Below are 25,655 nucleotides of genomic sequence, written 5' to 3'. Positions count from 1 at the left end.
CTTCGTATCCAGTCGTGACCCAGGATTTCGGGGTTAGTAACAAGGCGAGTGAAGTGTCAGGCGCCCTTTATGTCTCGTAAAATGAGACGTAAAAGAAAGTTATTAATCTTTCTGTAACTTAATTGTAAACTTCGCCCCCCCTTCCCCCCACATGGGCTGGGGGCAGTAAAATTCTGCCGCTTTCAGCTTTGCTTAGATGAGATTAAGTTGCTACTGGGGCTTACAGAAACAAAACAAAACAAAAAAATTTTAATACATGTATGTGTAAAAGCAATCGTTGGCTTCAAGGCGAGGTTGAAATTTTGTTTTACTTCATGTAATATCTTTTTTTTTTGGTGGGTGGGGGAGGGGTTGTGGGGTGGATCTCGGTCTCATTCATGATAAGAGGGCAGCCATTTTGTTTGTGGCTGAGGTAGACTGACAAACATATGCTTTATTATATTTGTTGAATGTGCGTGGGTGTCTGTGCGTACATACTTATTACATACATATGTGTAATATATATATATATATATATATATATATATATATATATATATATATATATATATATATATATTGTATATATATACATATACATACATACATGCATACACGTCTTGGGTACATGTTATTTTACATGTATATATGTTGCTAGAATCTCAAGGGTAATAAGTAGGATGGAGGAATTCTGTTGATTTGTGTATGTGCGTGTGTGTGTGTGTGTGTGTTTGTTAACCAGGTGTCATCTGTACAGCTGTTTCCAGTCGATGTGTGTGTCATTGTGGATGCTTACGCATTCTCTTGTAAACATTGAAATCGGTCACAGTAAAGCATTGACAGTACGTATATGCATCGATTTCTTTAAGGTCCCTATTTACAATGGCAACAAACCTGTTTTGTTTTGTTATCAATTAATATGATTGTTTACGATGCAGATTTTATGGCAGATTGAATATATCTTTATCACAAAGTATTAGTTCATGATAAAGAAAATGAAATGTGTTCAGCTAAATCTCACGATTTGTTCATGAAGCGGTTTTATCAAACTGAATCTCTTAATGGGATGATGAAACCGTTGTATAAGACTAAATCTCATAATGGCATGACGAAACTTTTTTTTTTTAACTCAAAACTGGGTTTTGACAAAACATTTATCAAATTAATCTCACGAAGGGATGATGACAGATGCTTTTTAATTAATTACCATACTTTGGTAATATCAGTTTTAAAGCAAATTCCACAATTTGACAAGGACACTTTTAAAACAGTTTCCATAATTTGACAATGACAGTTTTTAAAACAATTTCTATAATTTCACGATGACAGTTTTAAAAAAAATTCCATAATTTGACAGTGACAGTTTTTAAAACATTTTCCATAATGTGACAATATCAGTTTTTTAAATCAGTTTCCTTAACTTGAAAGTGACAGAATTTTTATAATTACAAAGTCTCATTATTTGAAAAAAAAAAAAAAGTTAAATTTGAGTGACATCTCACGCAGTAGTTTCACGATTGCAATTTTTTTTTTTAAATTGAAGTCTTGAATGAATTCTCAAATCTTTCTTATATCTCTTTCCAGATGGAGCGGACGACAAGCCGATCATGGTAGATATGAAAGAGATGAGTGGCTACGAAAGGAATTTGTACCTCTACTGAATTAGTACAATATATATATATATATATATATATATATATATATATATATATATATATATATATATATATATATATAAACATATATAAATATATATATATATATATATATATATATATATATATATATATATATATATAATATAAAATTTTTGTAGTACTCATTGCATGTGCTATATGAAGCACTTGCTGGTCTGTATGTATTGAAGACAGTTTATATACTATGAACTTGAAACTTATCTGTGATAGATCCTACAATTACCAGAAATATCTTTTCGTTTCAAGAGCTTAGCTTTATCCCCCTGAGTCCTTATTTGTTTATACTTAATATTGAAATTGATTTTTAGCAAGTATGAGGGGGGGGCGTCGTAGTACCGGTTTATTATTATTATTATTATTATTATTATTATTTATTATTATTATTATTATTATTATTATTATTATTTTACCAAGTTCATTGACCCAGTACTTCAATTCCACCCTTTTTTATTTCTTTAAAGGAGGAGATGGTGCACTATTATTATTATTATTATTATTATTATTATTATTATTATTATTATTATTATTATTATTATTAACATAATAAGTTCATGGATCCATTACTTCAATTCCACCCTTATTTTCTAGTCCCCTTCCAGGAGATAGTCTGTTGTTATTAGTATTATTATTATTATTATTATTATTATTATTATTATTATTATTATTATTATTATTACCAAGTTCATTGACCCAGTACTTCAATTCCACCCTTTTTTCTTTAAAGACTTAGATGGTGCATTATTATTATTATTATTATTATTATTATTATTATTATTAACATAAGTTCATGGATCCATTACTTCAATTCCACCTTTTTTTCTAGTCCCCTTCCAGGCGGAGATAGTCCGTTGTTGTTATTATTATTATTATTATTATATTATTATTATCATTACCAAGTTCATGGACCCAGTACTTCAATTCCACCCTTTTCTATTTCTTCAACCCCACTCCAGGAGGAGATGGTTGAGCGGCCAAGGGTGTCTATGATGATCAATTCCTTGGCCAACTACAATGCCACAATCCCCTCCGCCGTCGAGATGGATGCCAGCAAGTCCAAGCCGGCAGCCAAGCTTGGAACCGTCATGGGCGTCTATCTACCGTGCATCCAGAACATCTTCGGCGTCATCCTCTTCATCCGTATGCCCTGGATCGTCGGGACGGCTGGAGCTGTCTTGGCGTTCACCATAGTCTTTATTTGTTGCTGTACGGTAAGAACGCCGTGAATTTTGGTACTAACATTTTCCAGTTTCCTGTATGTCCTCGTTTCGTCAAGGTTTGGCTTGTGAAAGGGGAGGCATAAATTGCTCCTTTTGTTTAACCTTATGCCTGCTGCATTATCAGCCGTTGACTCAATGTCTATCATCAGGCAGTAATTGCACTAAAAAACTACGGTTTATTTGTAATGTCTAGTACAACCTTGCAGGCGAAAATTCCAAGCTACCCACATAGTATTAGAGAATTAACAGAGAAACATGATCTCTGTAGGGCTTGTATCCTTGGCTCCAGTGGGACTCGTGAAGGCTTGATATTGAAATAGAATGTCCACTGGTTGGAGGGGAGAACGTACTTTTAGGTGTTGCTGATAGTCTGCTTAATGCAAGGGGAAAGTGTCTGGACTCAAACAAGAGATGTGCCGTCAGTAGCTGTGTTAGGAAGGCCTTCTCAGTCTGCAGTATTTGGAAAGCTGCCCACGCGGACCTAAGATGGGATACAGATGGGAAGCAGGCGACACCCTTCGGAGAACCATTGCCCATGTAGCCACCCCAAAGGCACCTTATGAAAGAGTATCATGCTGAGCCTCACAGCCAACCTTCACAATAACATCTTGTAAACTTACATAACAAAGACATTGCCCAGATGATGTAATCAGAAGTGCTGAAAATACTCACCAATATACCCAGTCATAATCAGAAGTGCTGAAAATATCCTCGAAGGTACCCCGTCCGAATCAAAAGTGCTGAAACTACTCGCCAAGATACCCAGTTCTAATGAGAAGTGCTGAAAATATACACTTAAGAGGATAACTGTGAGTGACTGGCGATTGTTGAATGGGTTGAACATCACACGGCAGCAGCCATTGCTGAACACTCAGACTTCCTCCAGTTACATTATCCCCTCCAGTAGAGGGATATTCTAGTACCAGCGTACAGAGATCACGTTTTTTGTTGATTTTCATATTTAATCCATACTCCTAGTTTTTAGTTTTAAATTTTTGCTTGTAAGTTGGCACTGGATATTAGATAGGTACTGTAGTTTCCTTATGTCATTATTGCCAAGATGCTAGCCATGAGGTAATGGCCGAAACAGCTTGAGGTATGATGATAAACAGATGGAGCAGCATATCAGCCGTGTAAGTCATGACCTTGAAAATTTCAGCCTTAAAGATGCAAGAAATATGGTTGCCTTAAAATAGAGGTATCACATATAATGTATTATATATATATTATATATATATGTATATATATATATATATATATATATATATATATATATATATATATATATATATATTACATATATGTGTGTGGGGGGAGGGGGTTAGGTGAGAGAACTGAAGCCTGTGTTTTCAGGTATTCCTTACCCAAAATGTAACCATTTGTTGTGTGACAATAAGCACATCTTCAGATCATATGCAAACCATCTTGAACAAGTAGCCCATACGTGGTGAAGACTGTGGCAGCCTTTATTAAATACTGTCATAATAAATCTGTTAATGTGAACCTTTTTTTATTATTCCAGACCTTTTTAACTGGAATTTCCATGTCTGCCATTGCCACGAACGGTGTCGTTCCAGCGGGAGGCTCGTACTTCATGATTTCCCGATCCTTGGGGCCGGAGTTTGGAGGGGCGGTAGGCCTCCTCTTTTATATAGGCACTACAGTTGCCGGTGCTATGTATATAATTGGAGCTGTTGAGATCCTTTTAGTAAGTTCACTTTTGAGTTGTTGATTTCTGCTGTGCATATCTGATAAGAAAGAAAACGTGATCGAATGACTATTGGCAGGAATTGTAGTTTACAGTAATATTTTGTCTGAGGACATTTAGTGTTTTACGCAGTAGCTCATGTGGATGTTTATCATCTTGTCAGTGTTCCTTAGGTGATTTTTTTTATTGTCTTAGCCAGGGGAAAATCTGATAATTTGTAGTAGAGTACAATACAGTTAATCATCACAGATATTCATCAGATACTTGTGTAATTTGCTTCAGTTGTCACCAGTTCACATCATTTGGCACCTTCCTGAAACCTAATAACCTGAATTTCCAAAAATACGTACTTCATTTTTAGGCCTACCCTATGCTTAGTAGTCTGCTGAAGCAAGTGAATTATAGTGGTAACATTCATTGCAATATCCATTCTGTTGCTATTTCTTTGTCATCTTAACAAAGTATTTGTGTTTTCCAGACTTATATGGCACCGGTGTTGTCGATATTCGGCGATTTCACGAAAGACCCAAATATAATGTACAATAACTTCAGAGTCTACGGAACCATTCTCCTGTGGATCATGTGCACCATCGTTAGCATCGGCGTCGCTTTCGTCAGCAAATTCGCTGCCATTGCGTTAGCTTGTGTCATAGGATCCATCGTCGCCATCCTTGTTGGGATCTTTGTCAACATCAACGGGTCTGAGAAATTGCAGTAAGTTGTATTAACCCTTTTTTTTTTACTTTCTTAAGTAGAAGGTAATGTGGTCTACTTCGTGGTCCTTAACAAACAAATATCGTCCTTTGTTTGTACTATACCGAGCTTAGTGACCAGTTTGAATCTTTCCACCTCATTTCAAACCAGTGCCGTTTGTTGAGGCTGGTCTTTTATATTTACATTTTATTTTTGGCTCTCACTGTTTGGTTTAACTCGGTAGAATTTTGGTAACCCTCTGGATAAATGTTTGTTTTTATTTGACTTTTTGATGTGTCTGTTCTTGTCACAGTGCCTTCCTTACATTGTACCGTGATACAATAGTTTAAGAGTATTGAGAAAATAATTTAAAGCTCTTGGCCTGCCGAGTTGAACCATTGGTACTGCCAGACGTAAAATTTAATCTAAAGATTTTTGTGCTTGAATTTCATTTCAGGTGGTTTTGCATTGCATCAATAAATTTCAGTGTAGATGTCAAAATATTAGACAATTTTCTTTTGAGATGACAAATTGAGATTTAAGGATATTTGATAATTAAGGCAGGTTGCTATTAGGATCATGAAATATTTTAGCCTTATGATAGAATCCATAGAAACTATGAATGGGGAAGGTAGTTTGGAGTGCAGCTGACCATTTAGACCTTGAAGGTTTTAGATAGTGGATTGCATTTGCCGCAAGAGTAAATTGTATCAGTTTTACATTTAGAACATTGAAAGGTAATGATACAGTGTCGCATAGTATATGCTTATACTTATGCTTGACCAATTACTGAAGTATTTGAAAACTTATTTTACACTGCACAAGTTATGATATACAAATACAGTACAGTTTTTCAGGTATTTGTAGTGACAGCTTTATTACAAATCTGTTGAGATTAAATATTTTCCCACAGGATGTGTATACTGGGAGCCAGATTGCTATCTCAAGTCCAGAATTGCTCCAAAGAACCAGACGGCGATATGTGGAACATGTATTGTGCAAAGGATAACGGAACTGTCGCCACCAACATCACTGATTGTGACCCTTACTTTAGAGACCACAACACGACTCTTCGTCCAGCTATATTGGGATTAGCTTCCAGTGTATTTACCAGTAAGATGATAGATTTTTGTTTATTTTTGGACTACAAGTTTTTTCACAGTTTCCAGCTGTCGTGTCTTCCAAGTTCTTTACCTATGGTGTGATATTACAGTATTGAATATGTGGACTGTAAATATGCAGTTGTATTCCACCTTGATTCCTGCAGCTTTCCATATTTAAGAGAAAAATCAATCCCTTATTTTCAGCTTGAAACTTGCTCATTTCCTGCCGCCTCTTCCTTCTTTCTCATTATTTTCAAACATTCGTTAGTTGCTCATTTTGTATGCCAATGAAAAATCATGCCATAGGATCGAATTCACTCCTTTGAATAGAAATTGAGAAATTCAGCCCTTTTTTATTTCATTTATGATAATCTCACTTATGAGAAAACTGTGATGTATGTATATTGCACTAATTTTTTAAAAATTCGTGTTGAAGATTATTATTGTGTTTTTGTCACTTTCTAGGAAATTTGGGTTCTCACTTCATGGAAAAGGGTCAGGTTGTTGCCGATGGTGATAATCCTGATGACTACGAAGCCCTCAATAACCCAACTTACAATCAAGTCATTATTGATATCACCACAAGTTTCACCACCCTTGTTGGAATTTTCTTCCCTTCCTGCACTGGTTAGTAGCTGTTCCTCTCAATTCACTATTGATGAATATTTTTAGCAGTAGTTGACTGCCATTGATTCACAGAATGGTGTCAGAGGTCTTGATGTATTGTACCTGTATTTGACTTTCATTAAATCACAGAATGGTGTCAGAGGTCTTGATGAATATTTTTAACAGTAGTTGACTTCCATTGATTCATAGAGTGGTGTCAGAGGGCCAGGATGATGTGCAGCTTGTAATGTACTATACATCTAATGTGATGTTCCCTTTTAGGTATCATGGCCGGTAGCAATAGGTCAGGAGATTTGGCCGATGCCCAGAAGAGCATTCCAGTGGGTACTTTGGCAGCCATCGTAACTACTTCCATAGTTTATTTAAGTTACTTGCTGCTGTTTGCAGGTTCATATGACGTCATACTGATGCGAGATAAGTAAGTTGTTTTCAAAATTTGGTGTTCTTTAAAAGTTTCGTTTTTATGTATGAAAATTAGAAAGATTACTCATTGGTTTACATAAAATTTTCCTTTGGAAATGTACTGGTTTATACTACATGATGATTTAAAAGTTTGCATGCTATGAATAATTTTAAGAAAACGTGTCTCCCAACCATTGTTTAATATTGTATTGGCAAGTCCAATACAATATTAAATTAAACTTTTTATTTGCTTTAATTACCAGGTGTGGTAAATGTTAAATGTGACTCCATAGTGCCAAAATGTACTCTGCTTTCTTTTACACACTAAATAATCACTATACGTGTACATGCCTTCATATGACTGCTTTTAACTTTTCTTTTTTTTTTTTTTTGCCACCAGTAGCGAATATCTGCACGTTTTGTATTTGGCTCCCCTATTTTGGAAATGATAAAATTTTTTTTTTTAATTTTCATTCTTTAAAACCTTTTCGACAACTTCTGGTTTCACCTAAGTTTACATATGCTTTGTCCATGATTATAATCATTCTGACACGTGATTTATATGTCATACTTAACCACAGTGAAATGAAAAACTGGTTGCAAATCCTGACTGGTTTTAACTTTATTTCTCAGACATTTTCAGAGGACTTTATCTCTTTATTACTTGGGTTTTATATACTTTAAAATGTTACTTACCTTAAAGGCTAGCAGGTGAGAGGTATTTTTAACACACTAGGTACTTACCTTAACAGGGGGTTGATGGCCCAAGATTTGAAATCTCTACTGGTCTGTCTCCTAGAGTCATGAAGATGACAGTGCCAAGATTTTGGTTAGTTGTGCCATGTGAATGATGTATGTTTTGCCTAATGCTTTACATTCAGGTATTTTGGCCATAATAAGCATTCCCAGTATGTTTCTTGGCCTTTAACAAACATGTTCAGAGCCAGACCAATGAAAAGGTTAGCATGCATACCGACACCGTTATGGTGATCGATCCGGGGGTAGTAACCCCCGACATTATGGATAACTTTTTTCTCTGGTATATTTAGCTTGTAGTTATACCTAGAAATGGTGGTATTGGAACCATTTCACTGGGTGCGACAGGTCTCCTCAGAAATAGATTTTCCTTGTCAAACCCCTTTGTAAACTGTTGCTATTTTGATAGGATCTTAAGTCATTCAAGTATTATTCTCAGGGAATATTTGTAGGGTAATGAAGTGAATGCTGCATTACAGAATTATTTTAGAATTTAACTATTTATAAGAAAATAGTTTATAGTTGGGAATAGATTAAGAATTATACGTTATTAAAAAGTAAAGAATTATGTAAGAGTATGCAAAATAATGAAATTTAGCCATCACTCCTTAGACTGTTTAAAGTATCATCACCTGCAGCAGCAGCAACAATAATACTGTAAGGATAATACTAATAAAAGTACCAGGACTATATGATTAATGATACAGCTATTAATACGTAACTGAAGACATTTTTCAAGTCTGGGATACTGTATTTTGTTGACGTTATTTCCCGGTACAAAATACAGTGCTCTAACTGGTGTGTGCTTTATGTGATTGGACCCAAGTTTGACGGAGGCTTTGTAGGCTGGGTTCGGTCATAAACAAACACTATTTTAGTGAACATAAAGCACTTGATAATAATTAAATACATTTCTTGCCCTCAACCAAATCACATATGCACTCAACAAATATATTCTGATTAATAATCCCAAAATTTTCTTCATTACTGTATTTACTATTAAGACCTTTTTAAGTATAAGAGTTTATTAATGTAACATTGCCAAGGCTGGATCTCTACCAATATCATTTTCTTTTAGGTTTGGCCAAAGTGTGGGTGGTAAACTGGCTATAGCTTCTATTTCATGGCCAAATGAGTGGGTCATCCTGGTAGGATCTCTCCTGTCAACCATGGGTGCAGGTCTTCAATCACTTACTGGAGCACCAAGATTGTTGCAGGCTATTGCAAAAGATGGTATCATTCCATTTTTGGCACCTTTTGCTGTTGCCTCCGCTCGGGGGGAACCATTAAGAGCTCTTCTGATAACTGGCGGTAAGATATGTAGCAGGATTTTTTTCATTTTCAGAGTAGAATATAATACACCCAATTCTGGTCCATTTAGTTTTATTGCCGCTGTCTAATTATCACCCATATTATTTTACATTTTATTGTATGTTATTTTTATAATAATTGATTATCTGAAGTGGTGTACGTATAAAAACTGAAATTTTTTTTATTTACAGGTATCTGCCAAATTGCCATCCTGATTGGTAATCTTGATTACATAGCTCCAATTCTGTCCATGTTTTTCCTTATGTGTTATGGTTTTGTTAACCTTGCATGTGCTCTACAAACATTACTTCGCACACCAAACTGGAGACCAAGATTCAAATATTATCATTGGTATGTTACTTTGCTTATTTGATTCATTGTAATAGTGATGTAGATGAAATATTCATTTGTTGTTTGTATCATAATAGCGCTTACAAAGTATTCTCTTTTACCCTTAGGTCATTGTCATTCATTGGTTTGTCCCTCTGCATAACAGTCATGTTTATGACATCATGGTATTATGCATTAATAGCAATGCTACTTGCTGGAATCATATATAAGTACATAGAATTCCGTGGTGCTGAGAAGGAATGGGGAGATGGCATCAGAGGTATTGCTCTCTCAGCAGCAAGATACTCCTTGTTGAGACTAGAAGAAGGTATGTGGACTCAATTACATTGTTCTTCTCTTATCTCAAATTTAGTTTGTATTGCAACATGGTGTTAGAAAATTTTCTCCAGTTCTTAATAGACAAAAGAGAAGCTAGTACCAGTTATGCTGTGTTTTGGGGTACCTGCTGCATACTAATATCGAATCGACATTTGATGGTGAAGAATTTAGTTGGGTTTTGCTTAATGAAAAATCTCCAGCCTCAAACTAATGTCTAGCTAAAAAGTACCTTCATTACTCCTGTTTCTATTTCTTTTTAGGTGTCAGTGTCAAATTATCTTCTGTCAGGAAATTCATAACACTATTCACTAACTTTTACATATACAATATATATACTGTATATATGATATATGTATATATACTGTATATAAAATAGACACAAAGACATCCCTTTTGTTTGGAATTTTTCTCATTTATGCAGGTTGTAAATATGTAGAGTTTTTAATGGTTTGATAATTGGTGTTGTACTGTAATCATGGATGATGGTTAGTTATTGCTATTGAATATTGTAAGTTTTATAGAAATACAGTACTGTACCTTAAAATCAAAATATCATTCTTATACCTAGCACCGCATGAAAGAATTTCATACTGTGCGATAAGCTAATTAAATATTAGAAATGTAAGTAGGAAACCGTATAAAACTCACAAAGCAGGTTTTCTTAGATTCAGTGAGTTTTTACTGGAAATTCTTGTCTTTGTGCATATTTTTCAACAAGCAATCAAGGCATACTAACAACTGAAAGTATGAGATGTAACATTGGTCATGGAATTTTCATGGTGTGTACAATGCAGTACTGTGCAGAATCCTGAATGTGATATATAAATTATATTTTTATGTGCAGGTGTGTTTTTACTCTATATTATAATTACTTAATTGAATTACTAAACAGTAATGTTATTCCTTAGGTCCTCCTCATACCAAAAACTGGCGTCCTCAGATCCTCATCTTAGCAAAGTTGACAAAGGATTTGGTTCCAAAATACAAGAAACTCTTCACATTTGCATCACAGCTAAAGGCTGGTAAAGGCTTAACGATAGCTGTGTCTGTCATTGAAGGGGATTATACGGTAAGTTTTATCGAAAGATTTATTTTGAAATTTTAGTTTGTCTTGATTGTTCCTTTTTATACTGTATAGGTTTTCCTATTTCTGTGCCTTCAGTAATTTTTATAATTGTGGATAAATATTGCCACTGTCAATGTTATTTGTTCTGGTGTTTGTTTGGTACATACTGTACCTATTGACGTTGTGCATATATGAAAATAACGTATTTCAAGTATGATATGTTAGTTATTTTAGATTTCTCTAAAATCATAAGTTTGGCAGATACTGTATTTAACTTAATATCTTTATTATTATTATTATTATTACTACTACTACTACTACTACTACTACTACTACTACTACTACTACTACTACTACTACTACTACTACTACTACTACAAGCTAAGCTGCAACCCTGTTTGGAAAAGCAGAATGCTACAAGCTCAAAGGCTCCAATTAGGAAAACAGCCCAAGGCAGAAAATGCTATTGAGAAAAGTAAAGAAAAGTTGATAAGATAAATAACAGTAAATATTATGAATAACAAAGGAAGATATGTGAGACAAATAACAAATGACTATGAAGTGAAATTCATGCCATCCTGCTCAACAAAAAAGATTTGCACCAAGTTTGAACTTCTGAAGTGCCAACAATTCAGCTACAGGATTAGAAAAATCATTCCAGAATTTGGTCATAACTGGAGTAAGACTTTTAGAAAACTGTGGTATTGAGTTATTCCTGCACACCCTGAAAGGTGGTTCAGATAGGGAAAATACAAATGCATGAAACAGATTAAAAGAATGTTTTAATGATTTAAAGTGAATTTCAGGTTTTATTTGTTTAAAGGCAATCCTGCAGGAAAACCAAGCTTGGGGAACTGCCAAGCTGTTAACAGCTGGGCAAACTCATGAAAATTGAGGCAATTAACTACTGTGGATCTGAGGATAAAGGTGGCACATGCTCAAATACTCATGTAATAGCACACAAAGAATATTACATGGTGTGTAATTATTATATGGAGTGTAATTGGAATCTTGCTTAGCTTTTCTTTTGTTCTTGTATTGATGTTGTTCTATCAGAGACTGAATTGTATGTTGTTTACACATTAATGTAAGAATAAGAAGTTTTGTTGAAGGAGAATTATTTGTTTTACAGAAGAGTTGCGGTGAGTCACTTGCTGCACGTCAGAGTTTACGCCGAGCTATGGATGAGGAAAAAGTCAAAGGTTTTGTAGATACTCTGGTTGCTAAGAACTTAACTGAAGGAATCAGTCACATGTAAGTAATGATAATGTTTTTCTGATATTCTGCATAACATTTTGATAAGCATATCTGTTTTAGGGGTGAATTTTATACAAGCCTTTTTCTCTTCCAGTCATTCTCCTTATTCAATTCTCACCTTCCTTCCTCAGTTTCTTATGCAGTATGTTCCTCCTCTGTCTCCTCTCACCTTCCCTCCTCAGTTGTTTTAAGATATATACTCTCCTTAGAATCCCTTATTAACAAGTCCCATATGTGAGATTACACAACCATTAGTTTTACTTTTTAATAATAAAAATTCTTTTTCTTGACAGCATTCAGACTTGTGGTTTAGGAGGTATGAAACCCAACACTGTCATCTTAGGATGGCCATATGGCTGGCGTCAGTCACCTGATGAAAGATCATGGCGTGTATTCCTAGACACTGTTCGTAATGTATCAACCGCAAAAATGGCCTTACTTGTGCCAAAAGGCATAAACTTCTATCCTGATTCACTGACAAAGGTTAGTTGATACTGTACTTCAAAAGAGATTAGATTCTTTCTTTATCTTCTAGAAATATGTTGAAAGTTTTATACGTATGGTGTATACTATCTAAGGAAAAATTGTAAATGTGTTATTATATTCTTGGTTAGCTAGCTGACTTAGGAATAAGGTTTTTATCAATATGTTTAGGCATGACAGATACAGTTCATTATGCCTTTTTCTCAGACGTTCTATGGAGATGAACAATATACCTATGGTACTTTGCACTTCTAACATTCTTGTACCATGAGAAATGTTATTTAATTACATTAACATACATTAGTTTTTATTTTATTTGCATTTTTGCATGCAGTTGTTTGTTGTCTGCTATAAAAACTCGTGCTAATGCCATCTGTCAGCATGACATTAGAATATGATTAAAAAAAATTGAAGGAAGTCATGTGGCTTATTATGAAGATGCAGGTCCTCTGATGATGTGTCAGAAATTGAGTTTGTTTACTCCTCACATATCAGTGTGGTTAAGTTACAAAGACCATGTCATTAGTCCACGGGAAAATCAGCATTAGTATTTATTTAAAAATAAAGGTACATTAGCTTCAGAGTGTTTCAGAGTTCTTTCATGTATTATTATTATTATTATTATTATTATTATTATTATTATTATTATTATTATTATTATTATTATTATTATTATTATTATTATTATTATTCCGGCTGAAACCCTTGTAACAAAAGCATTATACTAAAAGCCCAAGGGCTCCTATGGGCAAAGCAACCTAGTATGGAAGAAGAATATATAAGTAAAGAATAAATCATAAAAGAGGAATAAAATAGAAAAAGAAATAGTTAGTTGCATAGAAAATCAAGTATAAAACCAAGAACCTCTGGAATAGGACTTGCACAAGTTTACTGTGCAAAACAATATTTGTGTTAAGTTTGAACTTGAGAAGTTCCAACAATTCAACTATATAACTAGGAAAATCATTCCATAATTTGATCACCAGTGAAACAAAGCTTGAAGAAAACTCTTTTGGTACTGAACCTCACAAAAGAAGGTGAAGACAGTTGGAATTAACTGCAATCCTAGTACTGTATATACTGTTTGGTGGATTTGGCAGTCTGGGAAGATCTAAATGTAAAGGATGATCAAAATTATATGAAAAGTCTTATAAAACATGCATAATGAGCCAACTGAATAATAGTGCCGAAGATTAACTAATCTGGAGTATGAAATTGGACTTGAATTTTTGTCTTAACAATTTAGGATGTGAGTCAGCTGCTGAAGACCAAAGTTTGGAACATCATTTGAAACAAGGCTGAATAAAAACATTTCCTTAGGAATGACAAGTCTCCAAAAGCCTTGTTGGAAAATTTTTTTTTCACATGAGGTGTAAATCTATATTATAAGATTAGTAAGTTATGTTTTCTCTCATGTTAATTACGAGCACTGACAACTTTTCACTCCGGATTATGATCTTCATTAATATTAATGTATTTGGCAGGTATCCGGAACTATTGATATATGGTGGATTGTACATGATGGTGGTCTCCTTATGTTGTTACCCTTCCTTCTTCGTCAGCACAAGGTATTACAATTAAGGATGATAAATTGTATTATTTGTAGATTGTAAGGTTGACTTACATATTCTAAATGCAGCAGCTTTTTTTTTTGTTGGTAGATGATGTGTTCAAAAGCTTTATTATTTCAAAACTGAGTGTTAGTCTTAATAGCGTATATTCTGCAAACAGATTATTTTGCTTAATTTGCCTGACAAGTTTTATAATTGCAAAGACTTAATACTTGCGTTCCCTGGGGAGGCTAATTTTCACTAATTTCTATGGAGTGTAAGTTATTCTCAAGGTAAAATGAATTTAGTATTAAGAGGTATCTGTGATTCATTACGGCTTGCCTTCAGCCCAATCTGCATTGCTTTCCAAGTTTCACATTTCCTGTGCTTGTATCCCCTTTGGTCTCTTCCCTCTTAACTATCTATATTCTTAACTGTACTTCTTTCATTTACAGACAAATTATTCAAACCAGCCCATTGAGAGACTGGGGATACTGCATAATTCATTGGTTAGGTAAAATAGTTCATAATGATAACTATTATATAAACACATCAACATTCATATCCTGTCCTGTTGAACATTCAGTACACTGTAATCAATTATTTTATCTGTTCCCCTTTTAGGTGTGGAAGAACTGTAAGATGCGCATCTTTACTGTTGCTCAGCTAGAGGATAACAGCATTCAAATGAAGAAAGATCTCAAGACATTCCTTTATCATTTGAGAATTGATGCTGAAGTAGATGTTGTTGAAATGGTATGTTTATTGCCAGCATGTTGAATTTCATAAGTGGGTTTGCAATGAAATTCTGACATTATTTTCCACATACAGTACTGATTTTAAATAACAGTATCAGAAATATGTGACATAAGAAAAATCTGCCAATCATTGAGAGGGATATACTGAATTTTATTTGCTAAGAGTATACATGGTACAGATTGTGACGATAAGGGAAGCTCTATTTTAGTAAAAAGGGACAAGGCCATTTAATTACTCAAGCCTTTTGAAGTATTCTTATGTAGTCAGTTGGTTATGAGGGTTCGTGGTAGTTACAACAGAATGTTGTTCTATTTTAGATGCTAAAATTATGATAAAAAATTGGCCCTTCCAGTTGCAGTAAATCTACTGTTTCATGATTATGTACAGAAAATAGATGTCATTAATTTTTTCTTTGGTTAATGATATTGTGGCTCAAGTTTAGGCTGTAAAATTGAACTGATTGGCATAAAAATGTAAACTGTATATTATAATTTAGAGGAGAAAACTACATTTTGTATTGTTGATCACCTCAAATCATTCAAGAGAAGGTACACTGAGTTGTCACCAGAACTTATTGGATGACTGAGTTGTGGTTTTTATATCACTTTGATCATTACCGTATATGATTGTTTTCCTTCTATAGTCAGTTGGTAACTATAACTAGCATAAGAAATGTACAGTACAAGTTAAGGCTAAATGTAAGTTGCTTAATATACTGTACATGCTTTTTTATTTGACCTAGAGACAGTGAATTTACATGAAAAATGACTGAAAAGTTAAAAGATTTTAAGATGGTATAGTAAGTAGCAAGTAGATAAGTAAAAGAAAAATGTATGAATGCTCATTTAATTTCTGTTATGAACAATAATTTATGTTTGTTTAAAAAATAGTAATGTATGCTTTTATCACTGTCACATAAAATGTGTAAGAAACACTATTCAATGTGTTAGAATTATAGGTACAGCATTTCAGTAATGTTATATTCTTGTCATTTTCTTTCAGATGGATAGTGATATTCAGACATACACTTATGAGAGAACATTAATGATGGAGCAGAGAACGCAAATGCTGAAGGAGCTGAGATTGAACCGAAAAGAAAAATTGAATATTGTGAGTATCAAAATTCTTTATTCAATTCTGTTATGAAAATTTTGGTAATTTTTTATGTAAAATATTCTAGAGTATTTGGCTCCTTAAGTAAGTTCCAAGTTGGAATACTCTGCTGTAGATTATTGATTGGTGTCTTAACATACCCAACATTTGAGTAAGTAAGTCTATAGAAAATAGAAATAAAAATTTATTGTACTGGAGGATTTCTGACTTGGTGGACAGAATATGCATTATAGCGCAGTATACTGTATGTATAAGTTTGTAAAATCCTGTTTTCTTATCTTAAGCGTAAATAAAGAAATTTATTCTTTAAGTAAGTTTTAAGGATCATGAGGTGTTACACAGCTGTCCTCTCTATGCATTGGATTTTGTCTGATGGTTCAAATGAGAAATAATGTACATTAAGATAAGTTCATAAGGAACGAGCTAAAGGACCTTGTTGCTTGATAAACAGTACTCGCTGTAAGGTGATTGACTTGATTCAGTAAAGGCCCTTGCAATGGTAAGCAAAGCTTCATGATAATATTAAGTTTCTGGGTGTTAATATATTTTTGAGAGACTAAAATTCAGCTTTCTCAGTAGTGGTTTAAGGTAGATCTATACCGTTCTTACTCCTTCATTTTTAAAGTACGGTATGCATTTTTTACTTCTTACTGTTTAAAGAAATCTCAAAGTATTCAAGAATTTTTTCCAAGAATATTTAACTATAATACTGTTTTAGGCTTTTACATTCTTTTTTTTCTCTTTGAAATCTAAGAAACTAAAGCATTCTTATTCATCTTTGTAATCGCTTGAAATCTCAGTAGCTAACTGTAGTCTGTCCACAATTTTAGTTGGCAGTAATGATACAGTTGCTGTGACTTTGTATAAATTGATGGATATGACATGATGATAACTTTATATGTACCAGTTGAATATCCTATCTATCTACCAAGTGTATCAGAAATTCAACATAAATATTACAGCTGCTCTTCTATCTTCTATAACTTGCTTTAGGAAAGTGCTTTAGTCTTCTCTATTTTTGAGGATGAAGTATCTTTGCCCTTTATTTCAATTACATATCTTTTACTACTGTAAATGATGTCTTAAACTATCGCTCTTTTCTCATCATGCGGCAACCTTAGTCGGAGCTAGGGTTTGAGACAGCCAATATAGAAGACAAACTACCACTGGTGTGTGAGGACTTTATTGATTTATATGTTGTTTCTTATTTGATGTTTCATTATAAAGGGATGTGCATGATTAGTATGATATGCTTTCTTTCATCCCATTTGAGGGACAAAGATACACTGTTCATAATAAATGCAAATAGTCTTTTTCAGATTGTTGTTATTCTTGTCCAAGTCATTTGTGCATACCCACTGGTTGAATGATAATTACTCCCAGTTCTGTTATAAATTATTTGCCCTTAGAAAAGTTATTTGTGATTTGTATGTACTGTAGAATGGTGTAAATTAGAATAGATCTTAAGAGTGCCAATTGTTCAAATTTAGTGTTTTATCAGTGGTTGTGTTATTTGTTCATAGGTTGATTATTTATTTTTTCATGTTCTGTTTTAGAAATTTTACCTTTAGAGAAGTGCTTTTGTGATGTTTAATGTAAATAGGTTTGTACAAAACAGATTAAATTTTGCAGTGTTAGTGTTATTGTTTTTGCTTTTTCATAGACCAAGTTATGTTTTGCTTCATGTCTGTGAGGTGAAGAGTTTTATTTTTCACATGCACCAAATGAAAAGGCAGCACTAGAAGGATTTTTGTTAGTATCAGTATACGGAAAAATTGAATTAGTTTTTAAAGACTGCAGCTGTCAGTTCAAAGGATAGTCAACTCAAGCACAACTTATAAAAGACAATTAAGTAGCATTCAGTAAATTTTGTTGTTACTAGTACAAGAGATAACATTATGTATGTTCATAAAAGAAGCACCAGTATAAATTGTCTACCTGCTTTAAAAGTTTTCATTATGAATTAGAGACTCATGGTTAATTTGCATTTCATTTGTAAATATTTTGCTTAAATTTTAGCTTCCCTTGAGTTCATGTATGCCTCAATTTACAAGATGTTTTCCTATGTGTTTTTCATTGACAAGTATTTAAGGTCAGGTATTTAAATAAGGTGCAGTTACAATTTATTGTTACAAATAGTACTAAAGTTTTGGATGTTTTAAAATACGTTGTACACTTTCATTTCTTTTCTGACCTTTTTATTTGATTTTATAATTGCATTAATATATTTCCAATGCAAATGGAAAATGTATGCTGTACGTGATTTTGTCTCTGTAATCGTTTCTTTTAAGGAATAATGATTTATAAGACTAGTATTGCAGTACAGTATTTGAGGAGGACTTCATTTATTCATATTATTGACATGATATTCATAATGCCTTAAGATTTGCATGAAAGTCATTTGGAAAGGTTTTTCCAGTTGTCTTCCTTTTTCATAGATGGTAAGCTGTAGTTTAAAATTTTCAAAGCACAAATGTTTGGAAACCCTCTAGCTTTTGATGTAGGTTTATCTTTCATCAGAATTAAGTTAGTTATTTATATTCTACTAGAAATAACAGTACATTACATACAATTTTTTTTCAGAAAATCCAAAGCCTCTAGCTCCTTAAATTTTTCTCGATATATTTGACCAGTGGGTGTGCACATATCATTTTACTTTATATATAAGGTATCAAAATTCATAACTTTATAAGTTTAAATTATTTCTGAAGCTCACGTAGCTCACATGAATAAGATTTTCTTGTCCCCATGCTTATTAGTTGATTAGTTGTAAAGCTGTAATGCTTATAATATTAAAATCATGAATCTTCAGGTAAAATTAGTTTGAGGAAAATATATACAGTAGTACAGTAATTTTATGTGGAATGTCAAGCTATTTAAATTGAAAGGATTAAATTCATTGCAGCATTTTTGTTAACATTTATCCATGTGATTTCAAATGGGATGACAGCAGATGGGATGAAGCTTGATGGCAGTAGCTCCATTAGTAAATAATATTGCTTTAAAAACTTACTTGAGATATATACAGTATGTATATCTGGCTAAAGTCAGATGAGACTAAGTACAAAGTTTTTTTTTTTTTTTAATCCTTTAAGGGAGGTGAGTTTTTGAATTAGAAAGCAAGAGAAATATGGCACTTGCATGTCTTTGCAGGCATACTAATTGTCAGTCACAGACTCAGTCATCCCATCATTAATAGAATCAAACCCAATCTGACTGGGAGGTTGCATAACTTGAAATATTTCTTGGAAGGTTTCTCATTAGTTAGTCATTTCATTTGGTAAGCAGTATAGAAATACAAGTAGAATTATTTCCTTCATTTCTAGATCCTCTTTTAATTTAGCTCTGTTCACCTTTGCTAATGTTGATAACTAATGGTGATTTGATTAACCACTCAGTCAGTTTGAGATGCAATTTTGAAATTGGTTGTTTATTTATTAAGTTTTAACCTGTTTTAAGATTTTATTATACAAATATAAATTAATCACTGATAGTTTAGAACTGGTACATATATTAGCAGCACAGGTATAGATATTGTCACTGATAAATGCATTCCTATTGGTTCTTTTGCAGCCCCATGTATGCAAGTTGAAATGATTTAGGATCATTAAAAAAAAATATTAGCCCTCTTCCTATAACTACACAACTGAAAATTGTATATTGTTTGTGTAAAAACACCTGCTTATTGATAAAAACTAAAAAGCATATCTCAAGATAGGTTAACAGTTAATTGGTGTCATCTGCATTCTGGCAAATATACTTCAGGGTTTTCAATTTTTGCATGGTCTTGACATCTAAACAGGAAAGATTGGTCTTTTAATCAGTTTTAAAGAAACTGAAGAATCATTTATTAACAGTATGAGACTTATACACATGTGATGTATCACAGAAAATATTACAGTTGATTTCTAACTTACAAAGCCCATAGCTCAAACTAACTGTACACTTCCTCCAAGTGTTTCCTTGAGTATTGTCTTATTCATATTTTGCTTGTCTAATTATCCCCTTCAATAATGACGGGATGGAAGGTTCTGGGAATACTAGTTATCCTAATCAGTGTTGTGTATTGTTACTGTATATTGTTATTACTTAAAACTTTTTATGTTAGACACTGATGCTGAATCTGCTACCTGAAACACCTAATAACAAAATATTTCTAACTTTTTGGATCCATGTAGCATCAGAAATAAGTTCTAAATTATTTGTCTTTTAATAAGCAAGATTTGCTGTTAATTGAAGTTGGATGAACAAACAACTTGCATACATTAGCCATATTTGCAATACTTTACCACTCTTTAGGAGTAGCATCACAGCTCCACTCACATATTTCTCATCAACTAAACGTGTACAATATTCTCTTAACACAATTGTCAGTTGCATCTTTTATTCAACTTATTTAAATAATCTATACTTGCTAGTGATAGTAAATCAATTTTCCATATAATCATCCTAAGAAGGTTCAAATAGCATACTCCCTTTTTTCTAAACCGTTTCTTTACTTACTGGACCAAAAGTTTTTCAGACTAGACTCACGTTTTGTAACTTGGGATCCATTGCATTTTGTGATAAGTGCAAATATGATTTTTTTTTTTATTATTATTTTTACTAATCACTCCTTGTGACCTACCGTAAATAAGAGATTCGTGTAAGTAAAGTGCTCCACCCAATTGTGTTTCATAAATAAATGTTGATTGCAATAATTATAAAACTATTTTTATCTGTAAATATATAAACTGAGATAGCTACCAGGTCTCACCGCATCATACCAGCTGAAAACATTTTAGGTATTCTACTTGTTCTGGTTGAGATTAATATTCTTACAAATATGGAAAATATTTGTATACAGTATAGCACTGTATATATGCCAGTTTCTGGTCATGGGTATGCCAGATCTTTATATTTGGAGAGAAGTATTTTCTCTTTTTAAATTACTATATTGTGGATATTAGAAAATTATGAACATTCTTTATTATAATACTGTATAAGGTTTTCATCAGAACTCCAGGTATTGTTGCACATAGTTTTATTGAAGATAGTCATCAGAAACAGAATACACTTGAACAAAATATAGTTATTGGAGACAAGTATTAATGCATGATGAACATGAGTCACTGATGAACAAGTAATCTTAAATAGAATCCCCTCAAGGATTGAAGTAAGAACAGCTATTTAATCCACAGACACTAGCATTGATTGGTTCCCTTATAAGTTGAAAATATTTTTTGTAGGTATTATGACTAGTACTTCACAAATGTATGATACTATACCCTTGTTCAAGTAATTTGCAAGTTTGGCCCCAGAACTAATAAACCTCCAAAATGTGGACTAATGATTATCATCTTTGGTTTGATGATTCATATATCTGGGCATACCATGATTAACAAACCAAGTTCAGTTTATGGAGAGGTGTCTCTAGTTAAACTACCAGAACATTTATGGTAGTTGCCAGAAAGAAAAAAGGGTTTACAGATTTGCCAAAAGAAAATATGATATTTAAACAAAATTGCTAGTAGTTCTGCTTCAGTTTTGTTGGACCAGTCTTGTTTCATCTTTGTTGCCCCAAGTTGAATTCCTCTATTTTAGATCTAATACACTTACTATGTCCCCTTGCTAAATACTTGATGAAAATTGTTAAACCAACCATAAAGGCAAAGCTGAGCAACTTCTTAGTACCTTTGAAGCTAATCTGTCATCAGTTGTTCCTCTTCCTATTTTCTAAGTTGCCTCTCACCATTTAAATGCTCTAGTCCAAGGGATGTAGGTATTCTGTACCATTGGAATGGAGATCTGAGTATTAAGATGTTTTACATCTTTTTTCCAAAACCTCCTCATTTTATTGTCTATAAATAATATTGTTTGCTCCGTCATAACCCCATTAATCATATTAATGCCTGTTTTGTGTCCTGAACATTTGCTGGATCACCATTCAGAAAGAATGTTGTCTTACCATGTATGTACCCTCTAGGTCTTCAGGTATGTCTCAACCAATAGCCTCAGTTTTTGTGATTGTGCATTATTACTGACAGCACTGTTCCCATTCCCCAGGAGTTTACTTGCAGGCAATCACTATTCCAACACTTATTCATGATTAATTTTCAATGCATTCTCATGTAAAATAGAATTGTATATTTCAGCCCATTTGCACTTTCATGCTTTTGGAAATACAGTAGTAAAATTGTGAATTCTTATTAACTAAGTAGTATTCAGTCACTGATATCTTTTTATTGCAAATGCCATGACTGTTAACTATCAATGATAATTTTGACTGTGTAACTATTTTGCAGTTTTGAGGTCTGTGTTCAGTCTAGCAACTGCTCCCAAGTCATTTTTCACTAGTAACCGTGTAAGCATTGAATCAGTACAGAATGCAAGGATACCCAACCACTGGCTAGTTGTGGTGACACCAGTAATGAGTCTTAGAGACATCTAGTCCTGTTTGTTCGATTTTTCAATATCTCAACCTCCTTATTTTCTGTGGAAGATTGAGCCATATATCATTTATGAGAACCACATACCTGTATGTGGTCATCGTAGCATGGGTAGAGATGTTTTGCTGTGCAGGTATAGAAAAAGAAGCTTTTATCCTTATTCTTACAGTCCCAGGGAAATCCTAATACTCCAGCCATGTGGTGCCAGTCCCAGATCAGGCACCTTTGGTCACAGGAGTAATGGTCCCACAAAGATGCTTGAGTTATGCTTGCCTCAGTTGAAATTCTCACAGTGGTAGCAAACAATGACTCTCCTGAAAACTGTCCAGTCATAACTTTGTAAGGTGACATCTTGGAAGAATTCCTGCATTCCCCTATCTGCCTGGAGGTTTTGGTGTGTTGGATGTGTCTGTTCAAGATTAGGACACGCACTTAATGCAAGGTCAAGTGACAAGATTGTGGACATCAAAGGATGTGGACAGCATGTAATATTACTGAAGTTGAGGCCTCTTCTCAGGCTCCAGTGTTTACTTGGGTCTTGGCAGGAAAAACTGCACAAGGACATACATATAGACCCAGCAGAGCACACAGTCTTTGTGCTACCTGACGGTCAGTTTCTGTGTAGAAAAGGTTGACATGGCCAAGGTCCATCTCAAGCAGCTTAAAGTATAAAGTATATGCTGACAGTCTCAGCTAAGGAAACCTGCTGATGAGGTGGTCTCTGGACTCTTGAGATCTTTGGGTTCTTTTGCATCTACAGACTACGCCCTTCGTCGAAGCAAGCCTCAGTCGCAAACTGTCTTGTTATTGTTCACCCCCATAGAACCTAGCAACCTGGAGGATAAGCAAGGTTTTGCACTCTTAGGAGAATCTCCATGTTTTTCCCTTTACCCTTCCTCAGCCTGTGCAGGCAGGCACTGGAGAATCTACCCCAAAGTTTTGAAGGTGATTCCAATACAGTAGCCCACTTTTAACCAAAGCAGGAATGGTTTAAGGGCCTACTATATGTGATGATGGCCAATTGCAGGAGTGCCCTTCCTAAAGGAAGTATCCCAAGCAACTGCACTCATTTCTCTCTAAAACACGCTGGGCATCCATCATCTTCAGTCCCAGAGGTTATCCAGCAAAGTCAAGATTTTATGGAATTGCTACTAGCATCTGCCATCAGATCAAGCAGTAAATGGTGTAGTGGGAGAGGCATTGATCCATTACACCTTTAATTGATGACCAGTTGATGGTGGTTGTAGGAAGTCGATTGCCTTCACCTTTGAGGGATGAAGATTGATCATCTCACAAAGGAATTGATGAAACTCACCTAGCACTTCCAAAAAAAAAAAAGGTTCCTTTGAGGCAGTTCAAATCTCTGAATTGGGTTCTCTTTCTTACGAGGCCTCAAAAGAACCTTCACAGGAACTACTTTTTTGGACTACACTCAAAAGGTGGTCTTTCAATTGGCAAAATCATCTCTTCAAGACAGGTCAGGGAGACTTGCAGAATATTTGTCATATGTTATTAACTTTCTACAAAGACGCAAATGACTGGTAGCCGGGACCTTTCCACAAAGTCCTTCATCATTCATTCCATGTCTTTCTTCACAAGTATGGAACAGGACCTCTTGCTCTCCCTAGTGAGAGGTATTAAACTTTTCCTACAATGTACCATGAATGGTGAAGAAAGTTGAGGAAAGGACCTAACTACTTGTCATATAAGTCTTCATATGAGGTGAGGAACAAATGAGAAACCCACTAATGATCAACTTCCAGCAAGTGTGATTTCCCCAAACATTTTGTAAGTCTTGCTGAACCATTTTAAAAAACCATCATCAGAGTGAGGTCCAGACAGAGGGGTGACCTACAATAAGTACTGTTCTCCACATGAAGAATCGAAGAAGTAACTATTTAAAATTTGGGTTTTACTCGGCTAAAGCAAGTGTTTTGAGAATATATAGTAATGTGAGATTTGGTGGAGCAGAAAGAGTAAGAGTGAGTCACCAGTTTTTGTTGTTTTTCAACACAGTCAGTTGGACTGTTACTGTATTCTTTCATAAAGTTAGTCACAGCTGGCCATATTGATATGGGGAAGAGAATACAGACTTGGTATCATCATCTTCACTGATCATTCATGGCAGTGTCATAAGATGTGGCCTTCTGTGATTATTGATAAGTGCTGCACAGTATTCTCCCAGTTCTGAAAATTATATATGATACAAGTGCCATGCTTTACATTCTTTAGACTTTTTACCATACCTTTTAAAAATTTATAAGCATTATACTTGTATCCTAGCTCCTCACTACCGGTACTTTACACACACACACACACACACACACACACACACACACACACACACACACACACACACACACACACACACACACACACACACACACACACACACACACACACACACACACACACACACACACACACACACACACCTTCCTTCCAGCCTCATGAATTTTGCTCCTTTGCATCTTTCATGATAAGTTAAATTATCAGGTAAAACATCTGAGAAGCATTCTTGGTGAGACTACCATCACCTTAATTTGTCTGACAGACAAAGGACTGGTGTTTCTGAAAGCTTTTAGGACACACGGGCATATATGATTAATGGGTGTGTATAATTTTTTGTTATAAAAACAAATTTTGTACAAAATTATGTAGTATTCTACAGGATTAAGATCTGATCTCAACAATGAGAGGTCAGTTTTTATCCATTCAGTTTTCCTTAAGGTTGTTATGAATAGGGCCATGAAGTTCTGTACCCACTTCTTGAGAGAGACACCTGCAGGAAATAATTACGTACCTCTGATACAATTTGTAGATCTGATTAGTTACAT

The 25,655-nt window shown here is 34.1% G+C and overlaps 1 protein-coding gene across 1 annotated transcript in view; it reads left to right on the top strand.

Moving 5' to 3' along the window:
* Positions 1-25,655, top strand: part of kcc (solute carrier family 12 member kcc) — a 153,478-nt gene that overhangs the window by 107,855 nt on the left and 19,968 nt on the right. Inside the window, exons 2-18 of the mRNA XM_067117638.1 lie at positions 1,564-1,636; positions 2,626-2,884; positions 4,416-4,601; positions 5,080-5,315; positions 6,208-6,407; positions 6,863-7,024; positions 7,286-7,442; positions 9,261-9,493; positions 9,685-9,844; positions 9,952-10,151; positions 11,071-11,231; positions 12,361-12,482; positions 12,779-12,968; positions 14,453-14,536; positions 15,143-15,274; positions 16,280-16,387; positions 17,512-17,559. Coding sequence (XP_066973739.1) covers positions 1,564-1,636; positions 2,626-2,884; positions 4,416-4,601; positions 5,080-5,315; positions 6,208-6,407; positions 6,863-7,024; positions 7,286-7,442; positions 9,261-9,493; positions 9,685-9,844; positions 9,952-10,151; positions 11,071-11,231; positions 12,361-12,482; positions 12,779-12,968; positions 14,453-14,536; positions 15,143-15,274; positions 16,280-16,387; positions 17,512-17,559 — 2,711 coding nt within the window. The remainder of the gene's footprint in view (positions 1-1,563; positions 1,637-2,625; positions 2,885-4,415; positions 4,602-5,079; positions 5,316-6,207; positions 6,408-6,862; positions 7,025-7,285; positions 7,443-9,260; positions 9,494-9,684; positions 9,845-9,951; positions 10,152-11,070; positions 11,232-12,360; positions 12,483-12,778; positions 12,969-14,452; positions 14,537-15,142; positions 15,275-16,279; positions 16,388-17,511; positions 17,560-25,655) is intronic.

This window comes from Macrobrachium rosenbergii, chromosome 15 (genome assembly GCF_040412425.1).
Source record: "Macrobrachium rosenbergii isolate ZJJX-2024 chromosome 15, ASM4041242v1, whole genome shotgun sequence".
Taxonomy (NCBI): Eukaryota; Metazoa; Arthropoda; class Malacostraca; order Decapoda; family Palaemonidae; genus Macrobrachium; species Macrobrachium rosenbergii.
Note: the sequence above shows the minus strand (reverse complement) of the source record. Positions and strands in the feature narration are given on the sequence as shown.